At 35.5% G+C, this 27824-nt stretch overlaps 1 protein-coding gene across 2 annotated transcripts; it reads left to right on the top strand.

The window, feature by feature from the left end:
• Window positions 1-27645, top strand: gria2b (glutamate receptor, ionotropic, AMPA 2b; the record flags this gene model as incomplete). Of its 2 annotated transcripts, none has more annotated exons than XM_081382235.1 (14): window positions 1-103; window positions 13287-13526; window positions 18453-18649; window positions 19665-19718; window positions 19820-19978; window positions 20531-20698; window positions 21098-21202; window positions 21299-21406; window positions 21517-21723; window positions 21888-22255; window positions 22813-23011; window positions 23563-23810; window positions 25545-25659; window positions 27400-27645. In XM_081382235.1, exons 1-14 carry the CDS (start codon window positions 16-18, stop codon window positions 27643-27645), a joined length of 2502 nt encoding a protein of 833 aa, XP_081238361.1. In that variant the 5' UTR covers window positions 1-15. The 2 variants fall into 2 exon arrangements, with proteins under 2 accessions (XP_081238361.1, XP_081238362.1); XM_081382236.1 differs by lacking the exon at window positions 25545-25659 and adding an exon at window positions 25016-25130.
• Between the last annotated feature and the right edge of the window lie 179 nt (window positions 27646-27824).

Raw genomic sequence — 27824 nt, 5'->3', positions numbered from 1 at the left:
GCGTTTCGGATCGGAATGGTTCAGTTCGGAACGGCTGAATTTAGACTGACGCCTCACATCGACAATCTGGAAGTAGCAAACAGTTTCGCTGTAACTAACTGCTGTAAGTTATGTCTTCTTCTTTATATATATATATATATATATATATATATATATATATATATATATATATATATATATAGATACATGTGATTGCACAGTTTTTACAGCTGTTCGTTTTTCTACATTTCGTCAGTGTTAATGGATAGTTTGTTTGCATGCTGAAGTTTCAGTGTGGCTATTGGTAGGAATTTGTGTATAGCAGGATGTGAAGTTGGTTTCCACAGTAACGGAGATGAGCACGAGCTCACATCATCAGAAGCAGCTTAACCATTCTATTGTCTTCGGTAAAGAAAACGCTATACATAAATAGCCTACTATATTTGTGTTACTATAACCAAGCTTTTTTGACGTTATCTCGAATATCTTTTTACATGTATAAAAATTACATAAAAAAAAAATAGGCTATATGATATTATGTATTTAGGTTGTCGCATTTGACCCGGATTTGAACAATTTCACAATTTTGAACCGGATTACGACTTTTCACCTTTGGCCTTTTTTTATTTTTTTTTATTTTTTAATTGTTTTTAGATTGAACCACTCACACACTTTTCTCTTTATAAGTTTGGGTCCCAGTGGCATTTTTCTAAACATCTGTTATGGTTGTTTTGCATAAGCAGGGAGGAATGGATTTGTTAAGACAGATGTTCAAATTTGGCCCATATTGACTGCTCCAATCACATATTTGTTAAAAATTGCATGAGTTATTATGAAATGCAAAAGTGATTATTTGATTCATTACATTTTGTACACATTTTGCACAAGTTATGTTCCAATGATCTTTAACAATTATTGTAATATTAGATTGAGTTATTCAATGAACATTCTATATATATATATATATATATATATATATATATATATATATATATATATATATATAGTGTCTTAGGATAATATAAAGATTAATGTCGCAGAAAGCATAGGCTACAAGAGTGTCTATTTATCTGAATAAATTACCTGCTTAACTCAGGAGGTTTATAATGCAGACGAAATGTATATCGTTAAATATCCAGACATTTGAAACTATGCCATAATATTATCTTGTAGGAATTTTTGTGGTCTATCAGTATCACAAGGCTAGAAAATGTCATCGGTTTATTTGCATTCACATATTTGCTGTTTTAACGTGGGTAGCCTGTTGAGCTACAAATGGTCAAAAGAGTAGAAAGAAGACATTTTCAATATGTGAGAAACCTCTCTTACATTTACTGACCATCACTGCATTAGATTTAATTAGTAAAGAACTTTATGAGATGATCATGAATAAATGAAGCCTTTATTAAGTGGATCACTTATATTCAAGGATTTCATTAAGTATTCAGTGGGCTGTTGCTAAGCAATATTTCGAAAATGATTCTTGTTGAAGTCTCCTCAAGAGGTTCAGTTCCATTTTTTTCAATTATTTTTCCTAAAAAATACTACATATCTAAATCATTTGCAGAACTTTCTCATAACAACCTTATGAGAACATTCTATTTGATGCTTTAGTTTCCTATTCAATACAGATGCATTTTTAGAATTAGTATTCTTTGATATTGTTAATAATGATAGTGTAGCACTTCATTTGTTGTGCGTATTCTTGAAAAACATACTTTAGCACTGAATTTCTTCCCCAAGATGAGTGTTATGTGTTAATATTTGGTCTGTCAGGCGTCGTTCATTTTATTTCTCAAACATAAAAACCCCTAGATGGCACTATGCATTTACAGGCACTGCTTTATCGTTTTCAATCTTTCCCATACAGTTTAGTGTGTCTTTTTAAAAGCAGCTGGGGAGAATGTGTCCATCAGTCGTATTTAATCTGGACCACACTAAATGTCATTTACACTTGCTTTACTTAAAATAAATAGTTTGAAGAGCACAACCGATGATATGATTCATAATGCAACACTGATTTTGGTCTCTGGTATATGGAAGACTTCATGGGTCTTGTTGGTTTGAAAAACATTTACTCTCTAAACCTGACATTTGCTCTGTGTTGTTGGTTAGGCATGAGTCAGTTACAGTCATTCTTGTAACTGAAGTATGACAACTCGAGTACAAATACTGTGAATAGCCCAGTGTTAAATGGCTGTTCTAATGAGAAAAAGATATGCTACTTTGGTATGAAATGCAACTAATGAGACTCTTCTCCTTTGAAGCTATATAGCTTTTGGCAAGATGCTGTGTATTATTATATTAGCACTTACCTCAGATGTGAATTAACCCACATACTATATAACCCGAAAGGCATTGATGGCACTCGTACTATCATGTAAATATGGTTGTTTGCCACATCCCAACTTCAAATTGATTCAAATTGACCACTCAGAAATATGTTTTCAGTATGTGTTAGAGTAACATATTTTCTGTTGCTTTACAAGAAAAGGTGTCACAATTAATGGTAGCTTAAGAGTCAGTTGCAACGATCATGTTATGTTCTGATTTGACCATGATTGCTTGCTCACTTCACTGAACAAACTAAAAAAATCTAAACAGGAATGGACTAGACTGAATGATAAAACACCCCAGCTTTAAACATAAAAGCTTTACGTTTGCGCAGGGCCTCCCAATCTAATTTAGTGGATTTATGATTCATATTTAAATGCATATATTTGAGTCAAGTAAGCAGATGTGCTGGTCAGCTTTCCTTAGCCCTTCCATCTATCCGGAAGATATATCTGGAGCACGTTTGCTGACATCGCACAAAACACAACACAGATTAGTTGTAGATAAATACATTTAAAGAGTCTGCTGCTCCTTGACATTTCTTGAAGATTAATTGTCAAATTAATTGGATGGAAACTGTATCAGCAACATAAAATACTCGTAATCAGATTACAGTTACTTTTTATGGATCACATGTTATTCTCACAATGGCAGTAAATTATTTATAATACATTGTTTCTACATTGGAACTACTTTTTTTTTAATCGTATATAAGCCTGCTATATGTTCAGAATATCTTCTGGGTTTGTGGAATTAAACACACAGACCAGCAACGAGCCATGTGCCTATCGCTGAAAACTGAAAAATCATTTCACTTTTAAGAAGTGTTTACTCAGCATTGCATTTGCAACACTGCATATCTAATCAACTTCTGACAAACACAATAAGTATTATTTTAATTATGCTTCAGTGAGTCATTTAACTACAGTATGTATTACTGTCTTTGGGAGGCTTTTGTCTTTCAAACACACTACAATGTACAAATTCACGTCATTTTATATTTAAATGCAACATAAGGATTCCCAACTTTTTTAGTCAGCTGAAACTCCTTTGACCTAATATATTTACTCCCTAAATTTTTTAGTTTATAAGTTAGGTCAGTAATAAAATTATGACAGTAAGTAAAATATTAAATAATACAATTACGGTCTCTGATGTCGGTTAATGGTCACATTACATGCAGGTAAACTAAATATATATTGCTTTTTTAGTAAATGTTTTATTTTGATTGTTTTCATTTTAAAATTATTTATTTTAATTTAACATTTAGCTTTACAATAAACTCATGAACCCCTTGCAGTTCCATTATGAACCCCATAATATTTAATGCAGTTCATGTTGTTGATAACAAAGAATGGAACATATTTTCTTTCTCTTTGTATCAGTATGATACTTATCCTATTCAAATCAATATGATAATCGAGTTAGGTTAAAAGTATTCTAAAAGTAATCAAAAAGTTGTCAGATTGTATTACCTTAAATGTGTAATGTAATGGATTAATAGAGTTTTTGTCATGTAATTTGGAATCAGTAACGGACTACAATTTGTAAATAAGCTAGCCAGCACTGATTGTGCAAATTGGTAAATGTGTGTTATGTATTCAACTTACACAAATTTATCCTAATAAAAACATATATTCTGAGCTTGGATAGCAAAATATTTACTCAGACTAATCTATGTGAAATTAATTTTGTACGTGCCATGACTTTCACAGGACATTCATTTTCATGTACACTTGGGAGCACTGATTGATATCCAGTGTGGTTTTGTCCCTGGTTTTGGAAGCACTTCCAGTGCTGGATCTTGTTCAGTGCATTTGTGCTTCACTAAATGTTGTAACTATGAAACCCCCAGATACCAAATCAGTAGTCTTAAATAGCGAGGACCCTATTCCCTTCCACATCATTCAGTCTGGTTTGGGATTGTGAAGTCTATTAACTGTGGGAAATAAATTACGTGATCATGATCAATAGCTGCGTGTGTTTCAATCCTTGTCTCTTGTCAGTACATACATAAGTCGTTCGACTATCCTCTGCTAACTGAGTGATTCGATCCCATTTCAATTAAAAAGACCTGCTGTTTTTTCCTACCTGACACAGCAGGGTTCTCAGGACTGCTCGCTCTGATCCGGCTGTCACACAGCAGCCTGGGAAAGGCTTTAGTGCTGCACTGCTGAGAAAAAAAGAAGCACGGAACAGAAAAAAGCATTAGAAACTGTGAATGATTTGAAGTCAGGGTCCAAAATAACTTTATGCCACATCTGCTGATGCCGAACGAATTGAGGACGTTTACTAGTCATAAATATTTCTTATTGCCCATGAAACTATATTTTGCATATTTTGTCTTGCTAAAATACATACTTTAGTCCTTGTGACAGACTCTGTCTCTTGGTAAAACTGCACTTGACACATTATGACTCATCGCGATTTTTTCATGTTTTTCTCAGGTTTTCTCATGTTTCCATTTTGGTGGCTTAATGCATGAAATAATCCACATTAGTATTGTCGCAAGAAGTTCTGGAGGAAAAAAAAAACTTTAGGCTCAGCTAAACGTCATCTTTTCCACCAAGGTAAAAGCGACAGATTTTTTTTTTCTTTATTACTGTAGATGGTTTGACTTGAATTGCTTAGATAATTTACATCAACAAGGGTCAAATGATCATTATTATAGGCCTACTTCATTTAAAACCAGGAAATCCAAGAAAGAAAGATGAAAATTCCTTATGGCAATTATGTTGGGAAGGTGTCTTGTCTTCAGTGAAGTGCAGTTCTTTCATCCCCCACCCCGCACAGGGATGACCCCCGTCTATTAAAAGCCCTTTTTTCCCCTGGCTGCAGCCACATAACAGAAATGGGCTGCATAAATTATCTGACAGTTCGATTTCCACTTTTTCCGGCCTTCTCATACAGAGGGAAACAGTAATTGTGTGACATTCAATAAGAGCTTTTAAAACTGAGCCATGTGAGACAGCGCAGCTTTGTCATATTTCTGCGTAAGTCCAGTACATCATCTCATCATGACAAATGAGTGAGAGTCAGAACTGGTCAACATCTCAATTTGGCCTATTTTAGTAGTCTGTGCTCCATTCAGCTATGGCCAGAGGTGGTTCACACCTGCGATCCATGTTTAAGAATGGATAAAATGGTTTATAGCTTTGAACTAGAGCTGCACTATTCTGAATAAATTGAGAATCACTATTCTTTTCTTCCAACAGAAATTGTGATTCTCGTGATTCTGGAGAATTATATATTTTTTTATTTCAGTGATTTACAAAACCTGAAAATTAGGCTTATAAAGAAAAACCTTGCAATATCCAGGCTTCTGAGGTTCCGAATAAAATGTTTCAATCTATTTTTAAAAATGTATTGAATCAGTTTAATAAATGATCCAATGACTCACTATAGGCAGTCATTTGTTTGTTCCTGAATGAATCAGTGTTTTGGATCAGAGAAATCTTTTAGGATTTGCTAAATTGGTCTCAGACAGGCAAATCGTGGCCAAAATGTACAGTGTGCAACTGGCTTAAATCATTGTCATTTGAGGCTGTGTGGGTGTTTGAATCAAGATCACAGTCTTTTTAACGATCAATTGTGCAGTTCTACTTTGACCTGAGATGTATGTGCAATGCCATAAAAAAAAAATATGGAAAATTTGGGATTGTTACAGGTTAAAAAAAATGCATTGAAGGCACCTGAGCTTAGGTTTCATAAGGCACATTCAATAACCTAATAAACAAACAAAGGAAAACAATTATAATAGAAATAAAATGAATAAATTGAACATACTTTCCAGGCAAACACTAATTTCTGAGATAATCCTAAAACTTGAAATGTGCATATTTTATGGACATTCTTGTGGTACTTTTCACAGGAAACGAAGGGACTTCCAACTAGTATCCCTCACAGCCTGTGCTCCAGACTGTGCCATTGTTTCCATAGTGATGAGCTTCCCCGTTAGAGGAAGACTTTTCTAACACCCTGTGGTTTATCTGTTCCTAAGCTTGTACACTTGCCACTGAGAACTCCCTCAATGAGTGTGTGTGTGTGTGTGTTTGTATGTGTGGGTGGAATATGATTTGTCCTGCCAGAGTGTGAAATCAACTTCAACACACACACACACACACACACACACACACACACACACACACACACACACACACACACACACACACACACACACACACACACACACACACACACACACACACACAGGAAAGATAAACGCTCTATTCGACGGTCACCATGGAGATGCTGGGTTCCTTTTAAAGGGTTGCATTTACATAATGGAAATTGCATCTATCGCTGTCGCCCTGCTGTAATCCATATAAAGTGTTCATGACTGAAATTAAGCATGACTAATCATGGTTTCTCTCAGTTAGTTGTTACAGTGTGCATGTTTGATCAGGAATTCTCAGAAGTGAATTCAGAACAGTGTCTGAAAGTCTGCAAGCTGTGCCGGTATTCATGCAGACTGCATTATAATAAATTCCGCCAAAGCGCTTTCGCTTTTCCAATATACACAGACAATTACACTGTTTATAAAAGCTCAAGGAATAATTGATGGCAATATGACATAATTAATACAACTATTATAAAAGCACTATTATAAAAAAAAAAAAAAAACTGCTTATTGAGTGTCTTTTGTGCACAGCTCATTTATATTAGTACTTGAGTCCTTGTGTTAAAATGATTTTCCCACTGCTAGGTGTTTTCTAAAACAAAATGATAATCTTACTCGATTCATGTTTTATCTGTCTATTCCCTTAATCATTCTTCAAGTTTATTTCACAGCCTTTGAAACATTCAGCTTTCCCTCTCACACCATTGAATGTCTGGCGGTTGCTGTTTCTATGGCAACGGCACGTCAATAATGAGCAAACATCAAGTCTCATGTGTTTATTACACTGGACTCCGACTCGGAACGACTTACAGAAGCTTATTAGATGCCGTGACACACCAGTGCACTGCACAATCCAGCCATTTGCAGAATTTCCACATACGCACCTGCTCTGCATTCAGGCTTATTTATTTGTGCCTGAATTCACTGATCGTGCCCCTAAAATCAGCTACAAACCTAAAGCTCTTCAAAATTGTTTTTGTTTGTTGAAATAAATCTGAAATAAAATACAAATTTGAAATGTAAAAAAAACTTAATCGGAAATGAGAAATGTTTTCTAACTGAAATAAAATATGTTTAAGTTAAAGTACTAAAATTATAAAACTAAAGTAAAAATAAATGAAAGCTACAGTAAATAGAAAATATTAATATTATCAATATCAATATAGTAGTTTTTTGATCAATATAATAGATATTGATAAAAAAAATCAACTAAAAATGAAAACTGAAAATAGAAAAATAAAGCTAATTAAAAGTATTATTAAATACTGTATATAAATAAAGCTGGTTTACAAATTTTTAATAATTGAATACAAATTGAACCATTATCAAGCAGAACAACATTTAAATTGACTTTTTGCTGTTATATTACTGGATAATTGATCCAAAAGAGTTGTTTTTCTCATAAAGAAGAGAATATAATTTAAGAATACAGAACATTGTCTTTCCGGCCATGTTAAATGGGGTACTACATTAATATTTTATAACCTTTTAAAGTTTAATAAAAGCAAAATGATTTCCACCAAAAAAGTATTTTTTTTTAAATGGTCCCAAGAAGTCTATTAAAGGTTATGTGTGTAATTTTTGAACCACTTGTTTCACCAAATGGAAGTGGGGAAAAATGGAGAGAAAACTTTTTAATGAGGTTTCATGAAAACTCCCCCCGTCTGCCATTGGCTGAATACAGAGTTAGCCCCGCCCCAAACTCCACCATTGGTTAAGCTAGTGTTGCTGTGTCAGACCGGTGTAATTTTTTCCCCTAATTTTTTTATTGAGATAGGTGAAAATAATTTAGCATCAAAACAATCACATGCATTACTGAAGCATAATTTGTTTATTTCATAGAGAGCATTATATTTTGAACCAGAAAGTCACTCCATTTCCAGATGATTATTCCCTTGATTATGTGTTGAAATCTGCTTTATTTGAACTTTTGCCCTATGTGTTTAAAATCAGATCATTTAGGTCAGGTCTCAAAGGTTAGGTTTTTGTCTGGTTTACACCCCCCTGTCTTTTTAGCATGTTTCTATCCGGTCTCTGTAAACAAGAGGGTTGCTGGGGACTGAGGCTCTCTGTGTTTCCATGGAGCAGCTGCAGGAAGAGACTGTGAGAACCACATCCATCCCACAATGCTCCTCTTAAACCAATGGCAGGAATGTGTCCACTCAGACATGTCTGCTCAGATAAACTTGCTTTTATACACAGAGACACATACAGACTTAAACACACACAGGACCAGACCGTTACAGTCAGAGCCTATTAAACCTGACCAAGCCATTTCAGTATTCACATCCTTAGCACATCATATATGAAAAGTGACAGAGTAATGTACTGTCAAGCGTAAAAAGAGAACAGCAATTCTGTTTGCTAACAGCACAAACCCTATGAAACGCTTTGGCAAGCAGTGATAAGGTGCCATATGCAATATATTGCAATGTCAAACACATAAGAGGAGGAGGAACAGTAGAAATTATCATGTTAAAAAATCAATGTTTAATTAGACTTACTGTGCACGCTCTCAGTCAATATAAAGAAACAAATAAGTAAATGAGTAAACAACAAATTAGAAATGATAATGAGGACTTAAGGGGGAGTTGATTGCTCTTGTGTGGCACCTATGCAGTTTATGTGTAAGTTATTAGGGCATGTGAGTGTAATATATTGCACAGTATTGTGCTAATTTTTGCTCTAGTTAATATAGTTATTTCATCAAAGGTGACTGACACATAACATGGAGGCTGGAAAATGATGTGCCGTGGACTCAATACGTGTACTAGAAATGCGCTTAGTTAGCTTACAAGTCAATCAAGCAACACGTTTGGGAAACTTGATCGCAGGTCCCGGAAATGGAAGCCCTATAGAACAGAATGTGTCAGACACAAGAAAATAAGGCCAACTAATGAGGACAGCTAAATATACCACTTCAGGCATTCTGCGCTCTCTCTCTCTCTCTCTCTCTCTCTCTCTCTCTCTCTCTCTCTCTCTCTCTCTCTCTCTCTCTCTCTCTCTCTCTCTCTCTCTCTCTCTCTCTCTCTCTCTCTCTCTCTCTCTCTCTCTCTCTCTCTCTCTCTCTCTCTCTCTCTCTCTCTCTCTCTCTCTCTCTCTCTCTCTCTCTCTCTCTCTCTCTCTCTCTCTCTCTCTCTCTCTCTCTCTCTCTCTCTCTGAAGGTTACCTTGCTTTCATTACACAAGGACACATTTAATATCAGTTTTATGGTCATGCCCAGTGAGCCCATATAGAGCTTTATCTGGGGTTTGGACCATCATAATTTTCAAAGAAGACATACTAATTTTTGTGCCCAAGGATAGAGAACAAAAATTAGAAAATTCTGTCATTGTTTGCTGACCGTCATGTTGTTCTGACCCCATTTGCTGTTGTTATTTTTTATGTGGAAAATGAAAGTAGATTTTTTTTTCTTTCTTTTTTAATAATCATTACGCAACTTGTCATACAGCATAGTGACCAGGGCTGTCATGCTTCAAAAATAAATAATTAAATAAAAAACGCCAGTAGTAGCTTTTATGGTGCTATTTTAGCAGTGATGTTTATCCTATTTGTACAAATACTGATAAATCATTTATAATAAATACTGCAATATTACATATAAAAATAATTGTCAATTTCTCACTATTAACTACCTACAGTATTAGCATGCATATTACTAGGATATTGGCTGTTTATGAGTCATTATAAAGCACATATTAATGCCTTATTCTGCATGACCATATTCCCTTAACCCTACCCTAACTGTTAATAAGCAGTAATTAGGAGTTTATTGAGGCAAAAGTCATAGTTAATAGTGAGAATTGGAACCTAATCTAAAGTGTGACCAAAGATAGAAATTTGCTGTGAGCAAAGTTTAAAGACAGAACGCATACATATTATACATACAGTAGTACATCCTTTAAGACAGACCAGTCTTTATTGTGTTTCTTCGATTAAATGTAAAAATAATGATGACGAGAAATGAAATAAATAAGCAGAGCTTTGAAGCATTAGCTATTAACAGCATGAAGTAATTTATCCTCACACTTCACTCATTGGGGGTGTTTCTGTATGCTAATGACTCTGTGCTATTGAAAAGCAGTCATTTGTGACAGTGTCATTAATGACTTCTTGGGTCTCTTATTCGCTCTCTGTATATGGTGGCGGTCTTGGTCTTGATTAAAAGACTTTAATAAGACGACATATATCTACTGTTCTTCCACACTTGACTGACTGGGCCATGCAAACATTTAAATGAACTCAAGTCTCAAATTTCTGTTCATTACGTAGCACATTATCGGTTAAAATTTAAATCCTAATAATAAAACTTGAAAAAAATAAGGCAACCTACCACATTCAACTTGTTAAGTTTACTCAACTAATTTGCTCCAATTAAAGTCAACCTTTGTTCCATCTAATGAGTAACTAGTAGTCTTTTGAACTGAAATTCTTGTCAAGGTAACCAAAGATTGTTAAGCATTTAGTGATGGAGAGGCTACAATCCTTGTTCTTTCCTGTCCATTTTCAAGGCTAACTACATTATATGAACTTTATTTACCTCTTAAAACAAGAGCCAAACATTTTACACTGTTAGGCAAATAAACTGCATACAAACGTTGCAGTAAGATACACATATACCTCAACACAACACAAATCTCAGACATGGTGATGATCGTCAACAAATGCATATTCAGTAAAAATATGAACTCTGAACCGCAGCTAAATAACTGTAAAAAAAACCAGCTGCATTATACATTTCTAGCCAGTAAATGCAAAGCAGTGATCATTTTTAATAATACGTATTACCACATATTATTTTCAAGCTGCGATGCATGCTGGGAACTGGCACAACATTGTTCAACGTAAAATTGTTTGTTCAGATAACTCAATTTGGAAAGTTGGGACAACATTTAGACAAATACTTGAGAATCTAAATAAGGTCAACTAAACAACTTTAGTTAGCAACATGTTGAAAGTATTCGTTTAGTTCACTCAAGATAATAAACTGACTCATCCTACTAAATAATCATTGTTCAAGCGATGATACAGTGATTCTTTGTTAGAAAAAAAAATTGTAAACATTCTGTAAATAGCAAAAGTTCTTAGGAAAAAGCGCAAGGTAGGACATCGCTGATTTTAATGTTGTTTTATACATTTATTATAGAGGGGAAGTTTGAGTAGAGGACCGATATCGAGAAATTCTGGCAAATGTAACATTTCTAATCTCTAATTAGGAAAGAGTAATTACAGAGACATAATAAAGAAGTTCAAGGCTATTACAATCTATCCTTTACAACTAGAATAATTTCATGTTCCCCTTTAAATTCATACTAGAGACCAAAACAGTTCCCCTGAAGGAAGAATCACTCAACATGTATTGAGGTTGACTGCAAGCAATAATTGGCAGAATTGTAAAAATAAAAAATAGTCCTTTTATTTTTATTCAGTAATAGCCTGAGGAAAGGCAATTCAAAAGTGTATCTTTATCTGCACTTGACATCCTTTTTTACCTATTTTGTTACAGTATTATATGGCTGGTATTTTGAAAAAAAAAAATGCATTCATGGGGTTGATTCATGCTGATTCAACAACCAACCATATACCAGATGACCTGACCCATCTGATAATCCGACCTCTTCTTGACCGTTTGATTGCTATAGATCAACGGAAATGTTGAAACTGGTTATAGATAAGAAAGTTTAATGTTCATAAATGGTTTCACTAATAGTGCAGAGCAATATACTCATTAAGGACAGGTCTAAGAGCAGCCTGATCTGTCACACGCCATGCAGCTTTCATTGTATAAAACATGGAAGTGACAGGCAGAAAGGTGTCTTGGGAAATAGCGACAGTCCGAGTTGGGGATGGTAGCGAAAAGTGGAGTGGGGGAAGGGACCAAGTAGGGAAAAAAATTCAGAGGCTCAGAGCCAGATGGTCATTGATATATAGAGGTGGCCCAGTTACAGTATGTTGTACCATCTCATGAACATGAGGACACATTGTACGTTAGTTGTACAATTTTTTAATCTTGGTGTATTATATGAGGTGAATTATACTCGTGCACGGCATCAGTGACAGCAGGACTCTTTGTGCCAGCAACCATTCTTTATTACTAATATCATTTCTCTTGCTCATATACTCCTGAGGCTGACCAGACAGTAAGACCAAAAAAAATTGTTAGTACTACTGTCTCTATTTTTTCACGGCTTTTTTAATATACTAATTTAACTATATGATCAATCATAAAGTCATAATTTGTTCAGCAATTAGACTTAATTACAAGAGTAATTAGAGTTAATTACACTGATTGCAATGCATATTTCATCAATGAATTTGATTATGCCATCCCCCAGTAATAATCTTCACCTTTTGCTTCTCACATCATATTGGAACAATGAAGTTTACAGTGCTCAGATTCTCAAATTCATTTCATCAGCCCGTTAGACAACTTTAAAAATGAGTGGCTCCGAATGAGAATTTTTTATCTGTGCTGGGGGCTCTTTCAGGTTTTGTTTGCAATAAAATTGTAGATCAGGGGTTTTCATCTTTTTTAGGCTATTCGCCTCTTTGGTGAGAGAAAGAGAAAAGATGTAATTAATATAATTTAATTTAAAAATTGTAAATATTGATGTATAGAGTCATATACCTATTTTATTTTACCACGCACCATTATATAGCCTATTTTCTCTTTCGATCACATTGTTGTTGATAAAAGATTAATACAAACTCTTCTCCTATATATATATATTTTTTTTTCAAATCACATTTTACATAATTCTTAAAAACACTTCATTTAATACTTTTTAAATGTTTTACAGATGAGATTTTAGAGTTTGTCTGTCAGATTCTAATTGATTCTCTTTATTTCCAGTCTGTTCACAGTTCTCAAGGGGAGTTTATGCTATTTTTGGATTTTATGACAAGAAGTCAGTGAACACAATAACGTCGTTCTGCGGGACACTTCACGTCTCCTTCATCACACCAAGCTTTCCCCTGGATGGAAATCAGCAGTTTATCATTCAGATGCGACCAGACATCAAAGGTCCTCTCTTGAGTCTCATAGAGTACTACAAATGGGACAAGTTTGCCTACCTGTACGACAGTGACCGAGGTAAAGCACTGCACTGCATTATTCAATACCATATGAACATGAGATGCGTGGGTTGAAGATAAATAGTGATTTTTAAAATAGATATCACTAAAGTGTCTTGTTGCGTATGTGTTTTTAGGGATGTCATTATGGATTATGGCTGTTGTTTTCTGAATAGTTACACATATTTTAAGTATATTTTAAGGGAGCATAGCCTGTCAAAAGGCATATCTACAATAAAACACAGGCATGTTTTGCACCTTGAGCAAGAGTGGCAGGATCCTGTGGGCTACAGAATTATTAAAGGTTCATTTTGTGTTTGTTGGACCCACTGGCCTTTGTTTCTCAGCTTTCTATTTGCCTCAAGCATATCTGTCTCTCTCACTCTCCATTTTTTCAGTCTCCCTCTCTGTCTCACTCATTTTCCTCCCGCCCTCCCATTTCTTTGATGGTTGCGGAGGTTGAGAGCTTTGTGGCACAAATGAGAATGGTTGATGTGTCTCTCTAAGGATCGCGGTGTCATACATCTGTAATGGGGACGTTTTATTAACTGTGAGGTTGCTACTTTCAACTTCCCAGTGATGAGGATCAGTGCCATTTATAATTTATTAATATTAATTATGTATACATAACACAATGCCCACCCCACAAAAAAATCACCTTTGTGTGTGTTTTTGCATGCGTGCATTTGCGACTGTTTGCTTTTGTTGCGGGCTGAATCTGGCTGCATTATTTATTTCAGACCTGTGTGGTTGTGTGTGTGGTAATAAACGTGTGTCAAGGTGCATATTTCATCACCTGCCATACTAATTAGGTCAATCGACGCTGCATTCCCATGGCAACCATTGTGCTGTGTGTGTTATTAATGTGTCAACGTTACAGTGTGAGAGCAGCAGCACTGCGCCTGTGGTCATGATGCATTCCACTGGTGAGATTGTTCTGACATAAATGCAAACTTAACGCCACAACCAGTATTTCACTCCTCCATTTGTGCAAATAATCCTGAAGATTGAGGGTACATAATATATATATATTTTCAAATGATTTGCATGCTTTGGTATGTGAAACATAAGAACATAATTTTCAGAGTTTTTTAGTTTAAATCAGTATGACATAACACACTTACTCAGACATCACTTTCGGTCGCGTGTAAATGGAATGTACTGAATGATGATTTGTGAGTGATTTGCCGGTTTATAGTGGTACATCTGTGTGTCTGCGACCTTCATTACACTTGTGTTGTTCATAGAGGATTTGTTGACTGATAGTTTGAAAGAAGGTGGCTATGAAAAATAAAGGCTACGAAAGGGCAATAATAACAAATAAAAGCTATATGAAATATGTGTTTCTGTATTATTGTAGTTATTTGTATTTTTAAAGGAAAAAATAAACAAACTTGAATTTGGTTTCAAATTATAATCTGCTAATATTAACTTTTTTAGAAGTCTCTTCTGCTCATTTCATGAAGTCTCAAAGCTGCATTTACCTGATCAAAAATATAGTAAAACATGTAATGTTGTGAAGTATTATTAGAATTTATAATAACTATTTTCTATTTTAATATATATTGTAAAATGTAATTTATTCCTGTGATGGCAAGGCTGAATTTTCAGCATCATTACTCAAGTCTTCAGTGTCACATGATCCTTCAGAAATCATTATAATATACGGATTTGATGCTCAATAAACATTTCTTATTATTATCAGTTGTGCTGCTTGATATTTTTTTCAGATTCTTTGATGAATAGAAAGTTCAAAAGAACAGCATTTATTTTAAACTGAAATCTTTTGTAACATTATTAATACCTTTACTGTCACTTAATCACTTTTGTCCTTGCTGAATAAAAGTAATACAAGTATTTTATTCTTAAAAAAAAAAAAAACCTACTGACCTAAAACTTTTGAACGGTAGTTTACATTATAATGTAAATAATTATGGGGGAAAAAATGTCTGGAAAATGTGTAACTATCAAACCGAACTGGAATATGAGTTTATATTAGACAAAAAAAGTGACTTTGCCTTCACACACAACTGCATTTTACATTGGCCCGGATAACCTTCAAAGATAGAGGCATACACACTTGTTGTTGCATTAAATACATTGTGAATGTTTTAGTAAAGAAATGGCTTTGTGAATGTTTTAGTAAAGAAATGGCTGATGGGTTAATAAAGAGTTCATTCAAGCCTGATATTGAGCACTTTAGCAGGAAACAAATTCATAATTTATAACCCCGGAAAGCCTTTTATTTTTAAGGCTTAAAGTAACTGATGGCCAGAATGGTAGTTGTTGTGCTTATATAAATTGTGGAAAGATTCCTGCTAAGTGTTCGTTCATTGGCTGGCATGTGATGACATGGTGGATTCTTACAGCATGCTGGTTGCTTTCTAGCCTGGCTAACGTCAGATCTCTTCTCATTGAGACGTGCTCTGGGAACCACATGTTCTTTTTCTCGTATTTGAGGTGTGGTTTACGAATGCCCAGAGCTGTTTATTGGGCGCTACGAATGTCTATCAAATGCGCCTGTAAGTAGCTCATAGCCAATCGTTTCAATTATACCAGATGACGTATGTAGAGCGACAGAAATTCGACGAGGAAGAAGACGAAATAAACTTGCGTTCTAAACTACTTAGAACACTATCTAAGGCTGCATCGAAAGGTAACTTCACGTCTGCTGCCATGTTGGATCCATAGATATAAACAAACTGCTTCGGTGTGTCGCAGAGATGTCGTCATCGTCTTGCTGCTCCCTCCCCGTTCTGTGATTGGTTCCCTTTTTGAGGGGGAAATCTGGTCCATGGTGTCCAGGCTGCTTAGCAGCATGAATAAAATTGCGCTGCGCACATGGCAGCATGGGGAAACCCAGGCTAGTTGCTTTCTGCAATTCAATTGATCTCTTTAGATACTTTTTCATCACCCACCTGACAGAGATGCTAACATCTCTTTTGTAGTCAGTGTTGATGAGCACAGAAGTGAGTAAGTGACTGCAGCTGAGGGTCATTTCGTCACCCTGCCTACTGCCTATGTGCATCTGGCGTGGTGCTGTCCGTGGTCCTGGAGTGCATGAGACAAGGGACCCAGAGCGACACTGACACACACACACACACACACACACACACACACACACACACACACACACACACACACACACACACACACACACACACACACACACACACACACACACACACACACACACTCTCTAGTGCTTGTTAGATGGTGTGTTGTCTTAAGGGACAGGTGCATGACAAACAACAACAACAGAGAAATATGCTTACGACTGGAAACATACTAGAGCACCAGAATCCCTGTCTCAGCAGGTCAATAAAGTCAACTAAAGTTTGGATTGTGCTTTTCTTTTTTTGTTTTCTTTTTTTGTTTGAGCTTGAAGGATTTTAAAGACAGTCACTGATCCTTGTCTCATTGGACTTTATGTTAAAGTGTCTTATATAATCAATAAATGATTGGCTGTGCACAAAGACTAATTCTCCCTCACTGTATGACTCATCCATGACCTCTGCATAATTGGGATGGCTAATTAAATCAGCCAAGCACCTCTCACAATCTACAAAGATCCAGCTGTGTAGTGCTTATAAAGAGACAATGAGATTATGTAATGCAGTTGACAGCACAGTTCAATGAGGGAGACCCCATACCGGGAAACAAATAGACAGATATTGGACTATTATTCACTAAGGTTTCACTCATGTTTATGTAACAAAAAAACAAACAAACAAAAAAAAAAAAAAAACTACTGTTTAAAAGTTTGGGGTCAATAAGTTTTTTTTTTTATTAATACTTCAAATCAGCAAGTAAGCCTATGCATTAAACTGATGAAAGGTGACAGTAAAGACATTTATACTTTAAAGACTTTTGAACTTTATATTCATCAAAGAATCCTGATTTTTTTTATCATGGTTTACACAAAAAAATATTAAGCAGCACAACGGTTTTAAACATTGATAATAATAATAGTAAATGTTTCTTGAGCACCAAAATCAGCAATTGGCTTCTGAAGGATCGTGTGACAGTGAAGACTGGAGTAATGATGCTGAAAATTCACCCATCAGGCATTCCTAGATTCAGAAGTGATTTTGGAGTGTGCTGGAACAATAATGAACAGAAGTGCTATCATCTAATTTGCTCCTTAGTCTTTTAGTGACCCACATCAGGATTTCCTAGATTCAGAAGTGATTTTGGAGTGTGCCGGAGTAACAATGCATTTCAATGCTATCATCTCATTTGTTAGCGCTAATGGCCCTTACTAATGAGTTTTTAATCACTTATCTCCAAGAATAGCTGTAAGCTTTGATCCTCATGTCCCCAAGACACACATTTTACAAAGGTTAAACATTGGAGCCCACTGTGCCTTGCACTCCCTGAGATTTTACCCTTAACTACTTCACATACATGGTATTTCAAAAAAAAAAAATACACATATCTAGCATGCAAACACTCCCCTTACATTGACATGTACTTGTGTATAAACAAGTGCTGTAGCTATTATGCACGCTTAATTGATTGTTTTAGTTGTTTACCTCCCCTGTGACTGACAGAAATCAAAATGCCAATTTTAGAGTCGTATTATCTGTATCAAATCCTCCATGGAGTATTATTAATAATGCAACTGGCAACTCTGTTAAGCATGGAAAGAAATGGAAAAAAGTGACTGAATAAAAACAAAGACAGTTATTTATTATATTATATTATGTATAACCCCTGAATTGCTGCTTGCCATGAATATTGCAAAAACAGTGCTGACCTGATCACATTGTGGTTTCTGTCAGCCCTCGGGCGATACAACCCAAACAGTCTAAACGGTGTAGCAAATGCATTGCATAGTTCTTAACCACTTATTGTTAAGTCACTTATAAAGCAGTTTATAAGGGGTCTAATCGACATTTGGAGGTCTTTGTTTTCCTAATTTGTTCCTCTTCCTCATAATCAGGACTTACCACACTCCAAGTTGTGCTAGACACAGCAGCTGAGAAGAAATGGCAGGTGACCGCCATCAACGTGGGCAACATGAAGGACGAGAAAAAGGATGAAGCATATCGCTCACTCTTTCAGGACCTAGAAAACAAGAAGGAGCGGAGGGTCATCCTTGACTGTGAGCAGGACAAAGTTAAAGACATCATGGAGCAGGTATAGACATAAACACATGTAACAATTTAATATACATTTGGAACATTTCAGCTGAAAAACCTGCCTCATATTCACTAACAGCCACCAACCTGGCCAGGCATAATTAGCAGCAATGCAATAATTCATCAAAAGTGAAAGCACAACATTGATTATAATAAGAAATGTTTCTTGGGCATCAAATCGGCATATTATAATGATTTCTGAAGGATCATGTGACACTGAAGACTGGAGTAATGATGCCGAATATTCAGCTTTGCCATCACAGGAATAAAACAAATTTTAAAATATATTAAAATAGAAAACAGTTTTGTTATAATATTTCACAATATTACTGTTTTTACTGTATGATAAAATAAATGCAGCCTTGGTGAGCGGAAGAAAACAAAAACATAAAAAAATCTTACCAACCTCAAACTTTTAAATGGTAGAACATTTAAAGAAAAAGAAAGTGACAATCCAAAAGAAATGTGAAATGTTTGTGTTTATATAAATCTTAGATCTTAAATCTTATATACTGTAAGTCTAATAAGTCTACATAAAAACTATTAAAAAAAATAGATAATTAAAGCAACTAAGGACTAAGACTAAGAGCACCATAACTATGAATCATTAATTAGGCTGCACAAACAAATGTTGTTAGCGGGCAGAAAAGTCCTCATGAGATGGGTTTTTCATTCACTCGCTGCACCCTCAGGGAAGAGCTATTGATTTGTATTTAAGGCCTGCAGAAGTGTGTTTAACCAACCGCCAGAATCAATGCAACTGATCTTGGCTCTATAATATAGCTTCATCTACACACACACTCACACATATACATCACAAGTGCCTTGCCCTTATCACACACAAACTTCTGAAGCTGCTTTTATTTCAGTCCGTCTGTTTGACGGCAGTGTGGAGCAGTTCGCATTGTCTTGTCATGTCTTAAAAATATTATAATGGCTTAGATGTTAAGTGCAGTTTTATTTTGTTTATTTTTATCTCATTAATTTGATGAGTTTCATTATTCTCTTTGCAGGTGATAACTATTGGCAGGCATGTGAAGGGATATCACTACATCATAGCAAATCTGGTAAATGATCTGAAATGGAACACTACCGAAGAAAAACATATGACGATGAGAAAATTTTTTTTTAAACAAAATTGCTGAGAAAAACCATGTCATGTTTTCAGGGTTTTGTGGATGGAGATCTTTCAAAAATCCAGTATGGTGGATCCAATGTATCAGGCTTTCAGATTGTGGATTTCGATGACCCCTTGGTGTCCAAATTTGACCAGCGCTGGGAAGCTCTGGAGGAAAAAGAATATCCTGGAGCAGACAGCAAAATACGGGTGAGATCCCGGTTTGTGTCCGTCCATTAATTATTTTATTTCAGACAGCTTTGCTAAATTGGATTAAAAAAGATGTTCAGGTAATTGCTACATGAACATAAAATGTCTTCATTTAAATGCCTGTATAGTTCAGGCCATTTAAAGGACAAGCTTGTTAGTCAATTTGTACTCCAGATAAAATGTGGTCTCATCTGTCTTCTCACCAAGACAAAGTAGGTGTTTAATTTCCTGGGACTGAAATCAAGTGTGTCATTCTTACATTACTAACGGATCCTGAATATGAATTGAACCTACATTAAGGCAACAAACAGAATACAGAATTTAAATGTATGTGAGTAGAATTCAAATGTAATGAAATTCAAATATACCTGCTGTTATTCTTTCAGAGACGGCTTCACCAAATACATGTTAAAGTAAAAGCATATGGCTTTGCCATGTGTTATTCATTTCAAATATAATTCTGGACCACAAATTACATTTTGAATTGCTACACCACCTTCAGATTTTTTTTCCTGATAACTAACTCATTGTTATCTCTCTCTCTGTATCCAGTACACTTCAGCACTGACATATGACGCGGTTCAGGTGATGACTGAGGCCTTCCGCTATCTGCACAAACAGAGAATTGACATCTCTCGTCGAGCTAACAACGGAGACTGCCTGGCTAATCCAGCTGTACCATGGGCACAGGGGGTTGAGATAGAGCGTGCCCTAAAACAGGTGACAAGTCACCACGCCACCCTGCCATACGATGAGCACAAAGAAATTTATAGAACTATTTTAATTACAATTTTATATTTGTTAAATATTATTAATAATAATCATATCTAATTAATATGTTATTAATAATTCTAATTGATTAATTTTTCGGAACACTATATAAAATGTTTCTATTTCACATTTAATTTAATCTCTAAATAATGTTTGATAAAAAATGTTGAACAGAAAACAGAGCTTCTTAATATTGGGTCTTAAATATGTTTTTAAAATAAACTTATTTTTTTTATTTTTTTTATTCCCATGATTAAATACTATTTTGATGCCCATTTTAGATATTTCATCTTTCTTAGAAAAAAAAGAAAGGAAACAATTCCTCACTGTCATATCTTTTTCATGCAGGTGAGAGTTGATGGTCTCACTGGTAACATTCAGTTTGACCAGTATGGAAAGAGGGTGAATTACACCGTCAATGTCATGGAACTGAAAAGCAATGGGCCAGTTAAGGTAAGACTCTGTTCTAAGAAAAGTATATGGACAGAAAAGCATGCTTTATCATTTCAAATAAGTCATAAGATACTCACAAATGCCTCTCTTTTTCAGATTGGCTATTGGAATGAAGTTGACAAAATGGTCGTGACAAAGTCTGATCTCTTCCCAAATGATACAATGGGGCTGGAAAACAAGACTGTGATTGTCACCACCATTCTAGTAGGTTTCACTTGTGGTTTTCCATGCTATTATGCTGTTCTGTTGAAATATGTGCACTGTAGTAAAAATGGGCACGGCTCTGACAAGGTGTTCCTTGCTGTCGCTCTCAGGAAGCGCCGTATGTAATGCTAAAGAAGAATGCTGACCTTTTTATGGACAATGAAAGATATGAGGGGTACTGTGTGGACTTGGCAGCTGAAATAGCAAAGCACTGTGGATTTAAATATCAGCTGAAAATAGTGGAAGATGGCAAATATGGAGCTAGAGATGCAGAGACGAAGATCTGGAATGGAATGGTTGGAGAACTGGTTTATGGGGTAAGAACGGTTTATTTATTAAACTTTCAGAGTTGAGCATAATTGACAAGTAACTGCTGCTGGTCTGAAAAGTAGTCTTAACCATGATGAGCATAAATATTTTTCTTTGATAAAACATTTTTCAGTTCAAACAATATCATTAAATTAAATCTCTTTCATTTTAGAAAGCGGACATAGCAGTGGCTCCATTGACTATCACATTAGTCAGAGAAGAAGTCATCGACTTCTCGAAGCCATTCATGAGTTTGGGCATTTCTATCATGATCAAGAAGCCTCAGAAGTCCAAGCCTGGAGTGTTCTCATTCCTGGACCCTCTGGCCTATGAGATCTGGATGTGTATCGTGTTTGCCTACATCGGCGTGAGCGTGGTGCTTTTCCTGGTCAGTCGTTTCAGTCCATATGAGTGGCACACAGAGGAATATGAGGACGGCCAGATCCAGACCAACGAGTCAACCAATGAGTTTGGGATTTTCAACAGCCTTTGGTTCTCTCTTGGAGCTTTTATGAGACAAGGCTGTGATATTTCACCAAGGTTTGTTTTTGACTTATAAGTTCTTTATATTTCTACATGCCATTTTTTCAAGAAATGCTGCTTTTATAAAGGCACATGCATTTTGGTCGAAAGATATTATTTAAGATAAATTATTAGTTACATCTATATGCTGAAATTCATAAATATACTACACTTTTAAATTAAGATTAAACATTATATATTGAGATGTTCATTATTCATTATGCATGACGCATACTCATCTAAGCAGGCAAAGCAAATTCTACCTAGCAGCTATTTTCACAAATACCTTAAATTATCATTAGTGAAGCTTCTGTTCAGACATCATGTTGCCTTCAAAAACCTTAGTCTAACTCTTACATACTGTAAATATCTTTTCAGAGATAACACAAGATGTCACAGTTTCAACAATACAATGAGTTGCATGTCATGGAAAATATGTAAAATTTGCAAAATTTTGTTAAAACATTTATATGGTTGAGTTTTACATCGATCGCAGTTTGCTTTCAATGTAGCCTGTTAGCTGAGAATACAATTTTTGAACTGTGATCATGATCTCATGTCTTTTTTTTTATCAGGTCTCTTTCTGGCCGCATTGTTGGAGGTGTCTGGTGGTTTTTCACCCTGATCATAATTTCATCCTATACGGCTAATTTGGCTGCCTTCCTAACAGTGGAAAGGATGGTGTCTCCAATTGAGAGTGCAGAGGACTTAGCAAAGCAAACAGAGATTGCTTATGGAACTTTAGATTCTGGTTCAACGAAAGAGTTTTTCAGGGTAAGACACCCATTTTCTTAATTCCCATGTAATCCAGATGCCTACTTTTTCTTTACTTTTTCATTTGCAATTATTTTTTTATTTTTTTACTGTATATATAATGTATGATTGTTTTAAATATGACTGATGAAATAGCACATACTTTTAAGTTTGAGTTTAAGAGGCTAAGATAAAATGCACAGCTAAATAATAAATTGCTTTAGTTACAGTAATTTGAAAAAAAAAAAAGTTTGGCATGGCCATTTTAGTAACAAAGTTTGTTAACATTATTTAACTATATTGTTTATGATAAAAAAAATTAAGAATAACTCTAAAGCATGTATTAACGAACATTTCCTAATAAATTATTAATATCAAAAGTTGTTTCTGGTAATATTTTTTAATGCACCTAAGCTGACACGAACAGCTGTATTAACAAACTAACAAGAACACAAATGAATGAATACTGTAACAAATGATTTGTTTGTTAGTTAATTTTAGTTAACCAGTGGGACCTTATTGTAAAGTGTAACTAAGATTTAACAGAGTTTACGTAATCATTTTTTCTCCAGCGTTCCAAAATCGCTCTTTTCGACAAAATGTGGACATACATGAAAAGTGCGGAGCCCTCAGTATTTGTTAAGACGACAGCAGAAGGTGTTATGCGGGTGAGGAAGTCCAAGGGGAAGTATGCCTATCTGCTGGAGTCTACCATGAACGAGTACATCGAGCAGCGCAAACCCTGTGACACTATGAAGGTCGGAGGGAACCTGGACTCCAAAGGCTACGGCATCGCCACCCCCAAAGGATCCTCATTAAGGTGGGTGGAATAGTATAACAATGTGTCCAATGTTGTTATAGTATCCCACCTACCCTGATGTAGCTGTGCTCATGTGTCCTGGTTTGTATAAAAGAGATAGATGTAGTAGCTGGATACATTAGAGCCAAATAAGTCAAAGATTAATAATCTTTTTTTTTTTAAAGAAAGAAAATATTTATCTTATCAGATTTTTTTACAAATTTGAAAAAAAATATGAATACTTCATTATTTATATCTTACATATATGAATACCTCCTTATTTAATAAATATATATAATATATTTTTTTTTTATATCTTAAAGATATACATTATATTAGTGCATTTTTTCATGCTTTGAATTCAAGTTTAACCGAATGCTAATCTATAGAGATATATCTTTGAGATTTTGTATTTTAAGTGTTGTGTCTCAGTTTTGTCTTTTGAATGTTTTAAGGTTTTGCCTAATATCCTCTCCTATCATGTCTCTCATCTTTCTATATTCATTAATTATTGCTGTCTTTGCCTATTTCTAATAATGTAATGATTGCTGAAATGTTTTTACCAAACCCTTGCAGTACACATTTTTCGTTAAGAACATTAACAAAGATGTGCTTTGAACCTCCAAATTGGCAATCAAACTAAATTTAGCCATATTCAAGGAACAGGTGGCACTGCTTGGGTTTACCTATGTAAATGTATTTGAAGATATGCTGATATTTGAAATGTATTTCATAATGCCATCTCTCAGCCTTATTAGAGACAGTCTTCTTTTAGTGGGATTCAATTTCTCCTCCTCCTGTGAACAGCAACCAATCTGGACAGATTTAAGAATTGGGTGGGCGGGCCTTAGAAGAAGATTGAATTATATATGATGAAGATATAACCAGCTTTTATTGCTGTTCTGCTGTCCTTCTTCAAGTAATGTTACTTGCAGGCCACTGCTATTAGTTATGGATGTGAGTACTGCGTTAAACGTCTCTATTCACGGCACTCTGAGCCACCTTTATCAGTTAAACTCACCTAAAGTACATTTAACTGATGATATTAGTTGATTTGACTTATATTTGCTAACAGCTTCATATTTTGAAAGGGAGGAGATATGATTTCTTCTTACTTGTTTAAATGCTGAAAACAGAGAAAAGCAATCAGCAGGTTTGAAAGAGGACCATTGACAATTGCTAAGTTGGCTCACCCTGTCTTACAAGTTATGTTTTATCGTTTCAAGAAATGCGGTTAACCTCGCAGTACTAAAACTGAATGAACAAGGCCTGTTGGACAAATTGAAAAACAAATGGTGGTACGACAAGGGAGAGTGCGGCAGCGGGGGAGGTGATTCCAAGGTCAGCCCCAGAGAGCAAAGTGATGGGTAACTCAATGCAACACTCAAGTAAGCAGCAAAACCACACAGGAACCACAAGTCCAAAGGCGGACATTTTCTTCAACACTGACAGGTTAAACATTGCTAACCATTGCCAGAGGACACACACATAAACATAATAGCCACTGGTATTCTGATTGGTTATTGTGTGCAGTACACATCGCTGTTGTCCTTGCTGCTTACTTCAGGCGATACGTTAATGCACATCTGGCTCTGCAAAACTTGCATTTGCTTAGGCCAAATGGCGCATCAACGTCATAATCGCTATGGCAATAAAGAAAAGAGGAGAGAAAAGGTGAAATCTAAGAGAAAGTTGAATGTAATAATAACATAAAATAACATTGATAATGTTATTTATGTTATTTCCCACGTGAAGAACGCCAGTAAACCTTGCAGTATTGAAACTCAGTGAGCAAGGCACCTTAGACAAGCTGAAAAACAAATGGTGGTACGATAAAGGTGAATGTGGAGCCAAGGACTCTGGAAGTAAGGTTAGTCGCTGCAGGTTCTATGTGATCAAGCACATTTTTGATTAGTGGGAATTACCCATATTTTAAATAATAATGACTAAAAAAAAAAAACGATTTTAGACAGACAATGCACAGACAAGCATGAGATGCCTTGGTGAGATTCTTTGACTAATGCCTGCAGAGCTACTAATATCTGGTACCATCCACTGAGATTTAAAAAGTAATGCATGCCACTTATGCCATATGCACCTTTTGTAATATCTGTACCATAATCAGTGGTCTCCTTCCAGCTTCTAAATCTGAGAATCACAGATCCTGCTATTACTTGCAGGCCTGAGCTGTGCCAAGTTTAGAATTGCAGTTCTCAGACATTCATATCCAGCACATACAACGAAAGACTTCAAATTGTTCCAGTACAAACATGATTTCTCTCAGGTCATTTGTAGGACCATCTACAAGGGTGTCCAAGATTCTTAAATGTCTTTCATAGTGTGTTAAGCTGTTTGGTTGTGTTTTGTCGATTGTTGTATTGTCTTAGTGTGCTTTATTTCGATGCTTATTGAAATATTTATATGTACATTGTTTGAAAACTGCTTTGCCATGTTTGCACTTTTATAATACAACAAAAATGGGAATATAAAACAGTACACTCTCTGCAACAAGGCATAGGTTGTTTTCATAGCCATATATAGTCAAAGTATATCTCCGCTTCAGGGTTGTAACCACCATAGGCAATATTCAAGTTAGCGGTTGATCAATTTTGGTACGTCTAGTTCTTAAAATTTCACCTTTGGAACCCCAATTTATTGCTATTATTGGACAGATTGTTAAAAAAAAAAAGTGCTTTGTGTGGTAACATCTAAATTAACAGGTAAAGTCAAATCCATCTGCATATGGTTAGACAAACAAACTTAACAAAATACATTTTTAAAGATTTTATTATTATTATTTAAAAAGGTTAAATAGTTAAATACATATAATTCAATTATTTTAATTATTATGTTACATTTTAAAATTCAAGGTTAAAAAAAGGAAGCTATATCCTTACAGGTAACAGTGCAAACAAGAAATGAATTTTCACAAAAGTAAGCTCTATATCTGTCTATGTGTCGTGTTTTATGCGTGGTCATTCTGTGCACAGTACAGTACACTAATATTTGAAAAGAATATCTAACTGACAGCCCCTAAATACCTTTTTGGTAGGTGTGTATGTGTGTCGATCTCCTGTCTTTTACCCACAATGCCCTTCATCTGCTTCCCTGTGTCTAATGCTATGCCTTCCATTCAGATGCCTCTCTTGAGCATCCCTTTAAATGGTCCTGTAGGCTTTCTTACACAAGCATAATTCATATCACAGCTAAGCATAGCACATTAACCCTTGCTATAACTGTGAATTCAACAAAGAAATAATATTTACTACAGCCATTAGCATGTGGGAAATGTAAGGACTGTGATTTAAAACCACATTGCTGGTTTCGTATGTAACTTTCAAGTCAATGTTAAAGGCTTTAGTAAATCCATCCCATTTGAGCAGAATTGTTGAATGCCCCCATTCGCATCGCTTCAAGGGCACATTAACCAATAGCGCATTCTACTTAGCACAGTTATTGTTTTAACATTACTGTCCTGAGCTGTGCATTTGTATCCACATAGACGTAAAACTGCCACTTTAAATATTCTCTTGTTTATGCATATAAATGCTTATTACAGATATGTTGTACTTTCCCTGACCGCTGACCCGTGTCTCATGTGCATTTACAGGAGAAGACCAGCGCTCTCAGCCTGAGCAATGTGGCTGGGGTCTTCTACATCCTAGTGGGCGGCCTGGGCTTGGCCATGCTGGTGGCCTTGGTCGAGTTCTGTTACAAGTCCCGAGCCGAGGCCAAGCGCATGAAGGTGGCAAAGAATGCACAGAATATTAATCCCACTTCCTCGCAGAATTCACAGAATTTTGCCACTTATAAGGAAGGGTACAACGTATATGGGATCGAAAGTGTAAAAATTTAAGGGGGTAGGATACGCGGCCGTCATTCCAATCTATCCCCGTGCACGCTTCTTTTGGCTTCCATCTGTTCCATTCCCTGAATGTTCTATTGAATGAGGAGGTTTGGACCGTAAAGCTGGATCGTATGTACTGGTGTTCTTAGTGAAAAAATAACAGAAAAAAAACTTGACTTCTCCCCATC

The sequence above is a fragment of the Scardinius erythrophthalmus genome (assembly GCF_964197995.2).
Source record: "Scardinius erythrophthalmus genome assembly, chromosome: 13".
In the NCBI taxonomy this organism is placed as follows: Eukaryota; Metazoa; Chordata; class Actinopteri; order Cypriniformes; family Leuciscidae; genus Scardinius; species Scardinius erythrophthalmus.
This window is presented reverse-complemented; position numbering and strand designations above follow the sequence as displayed.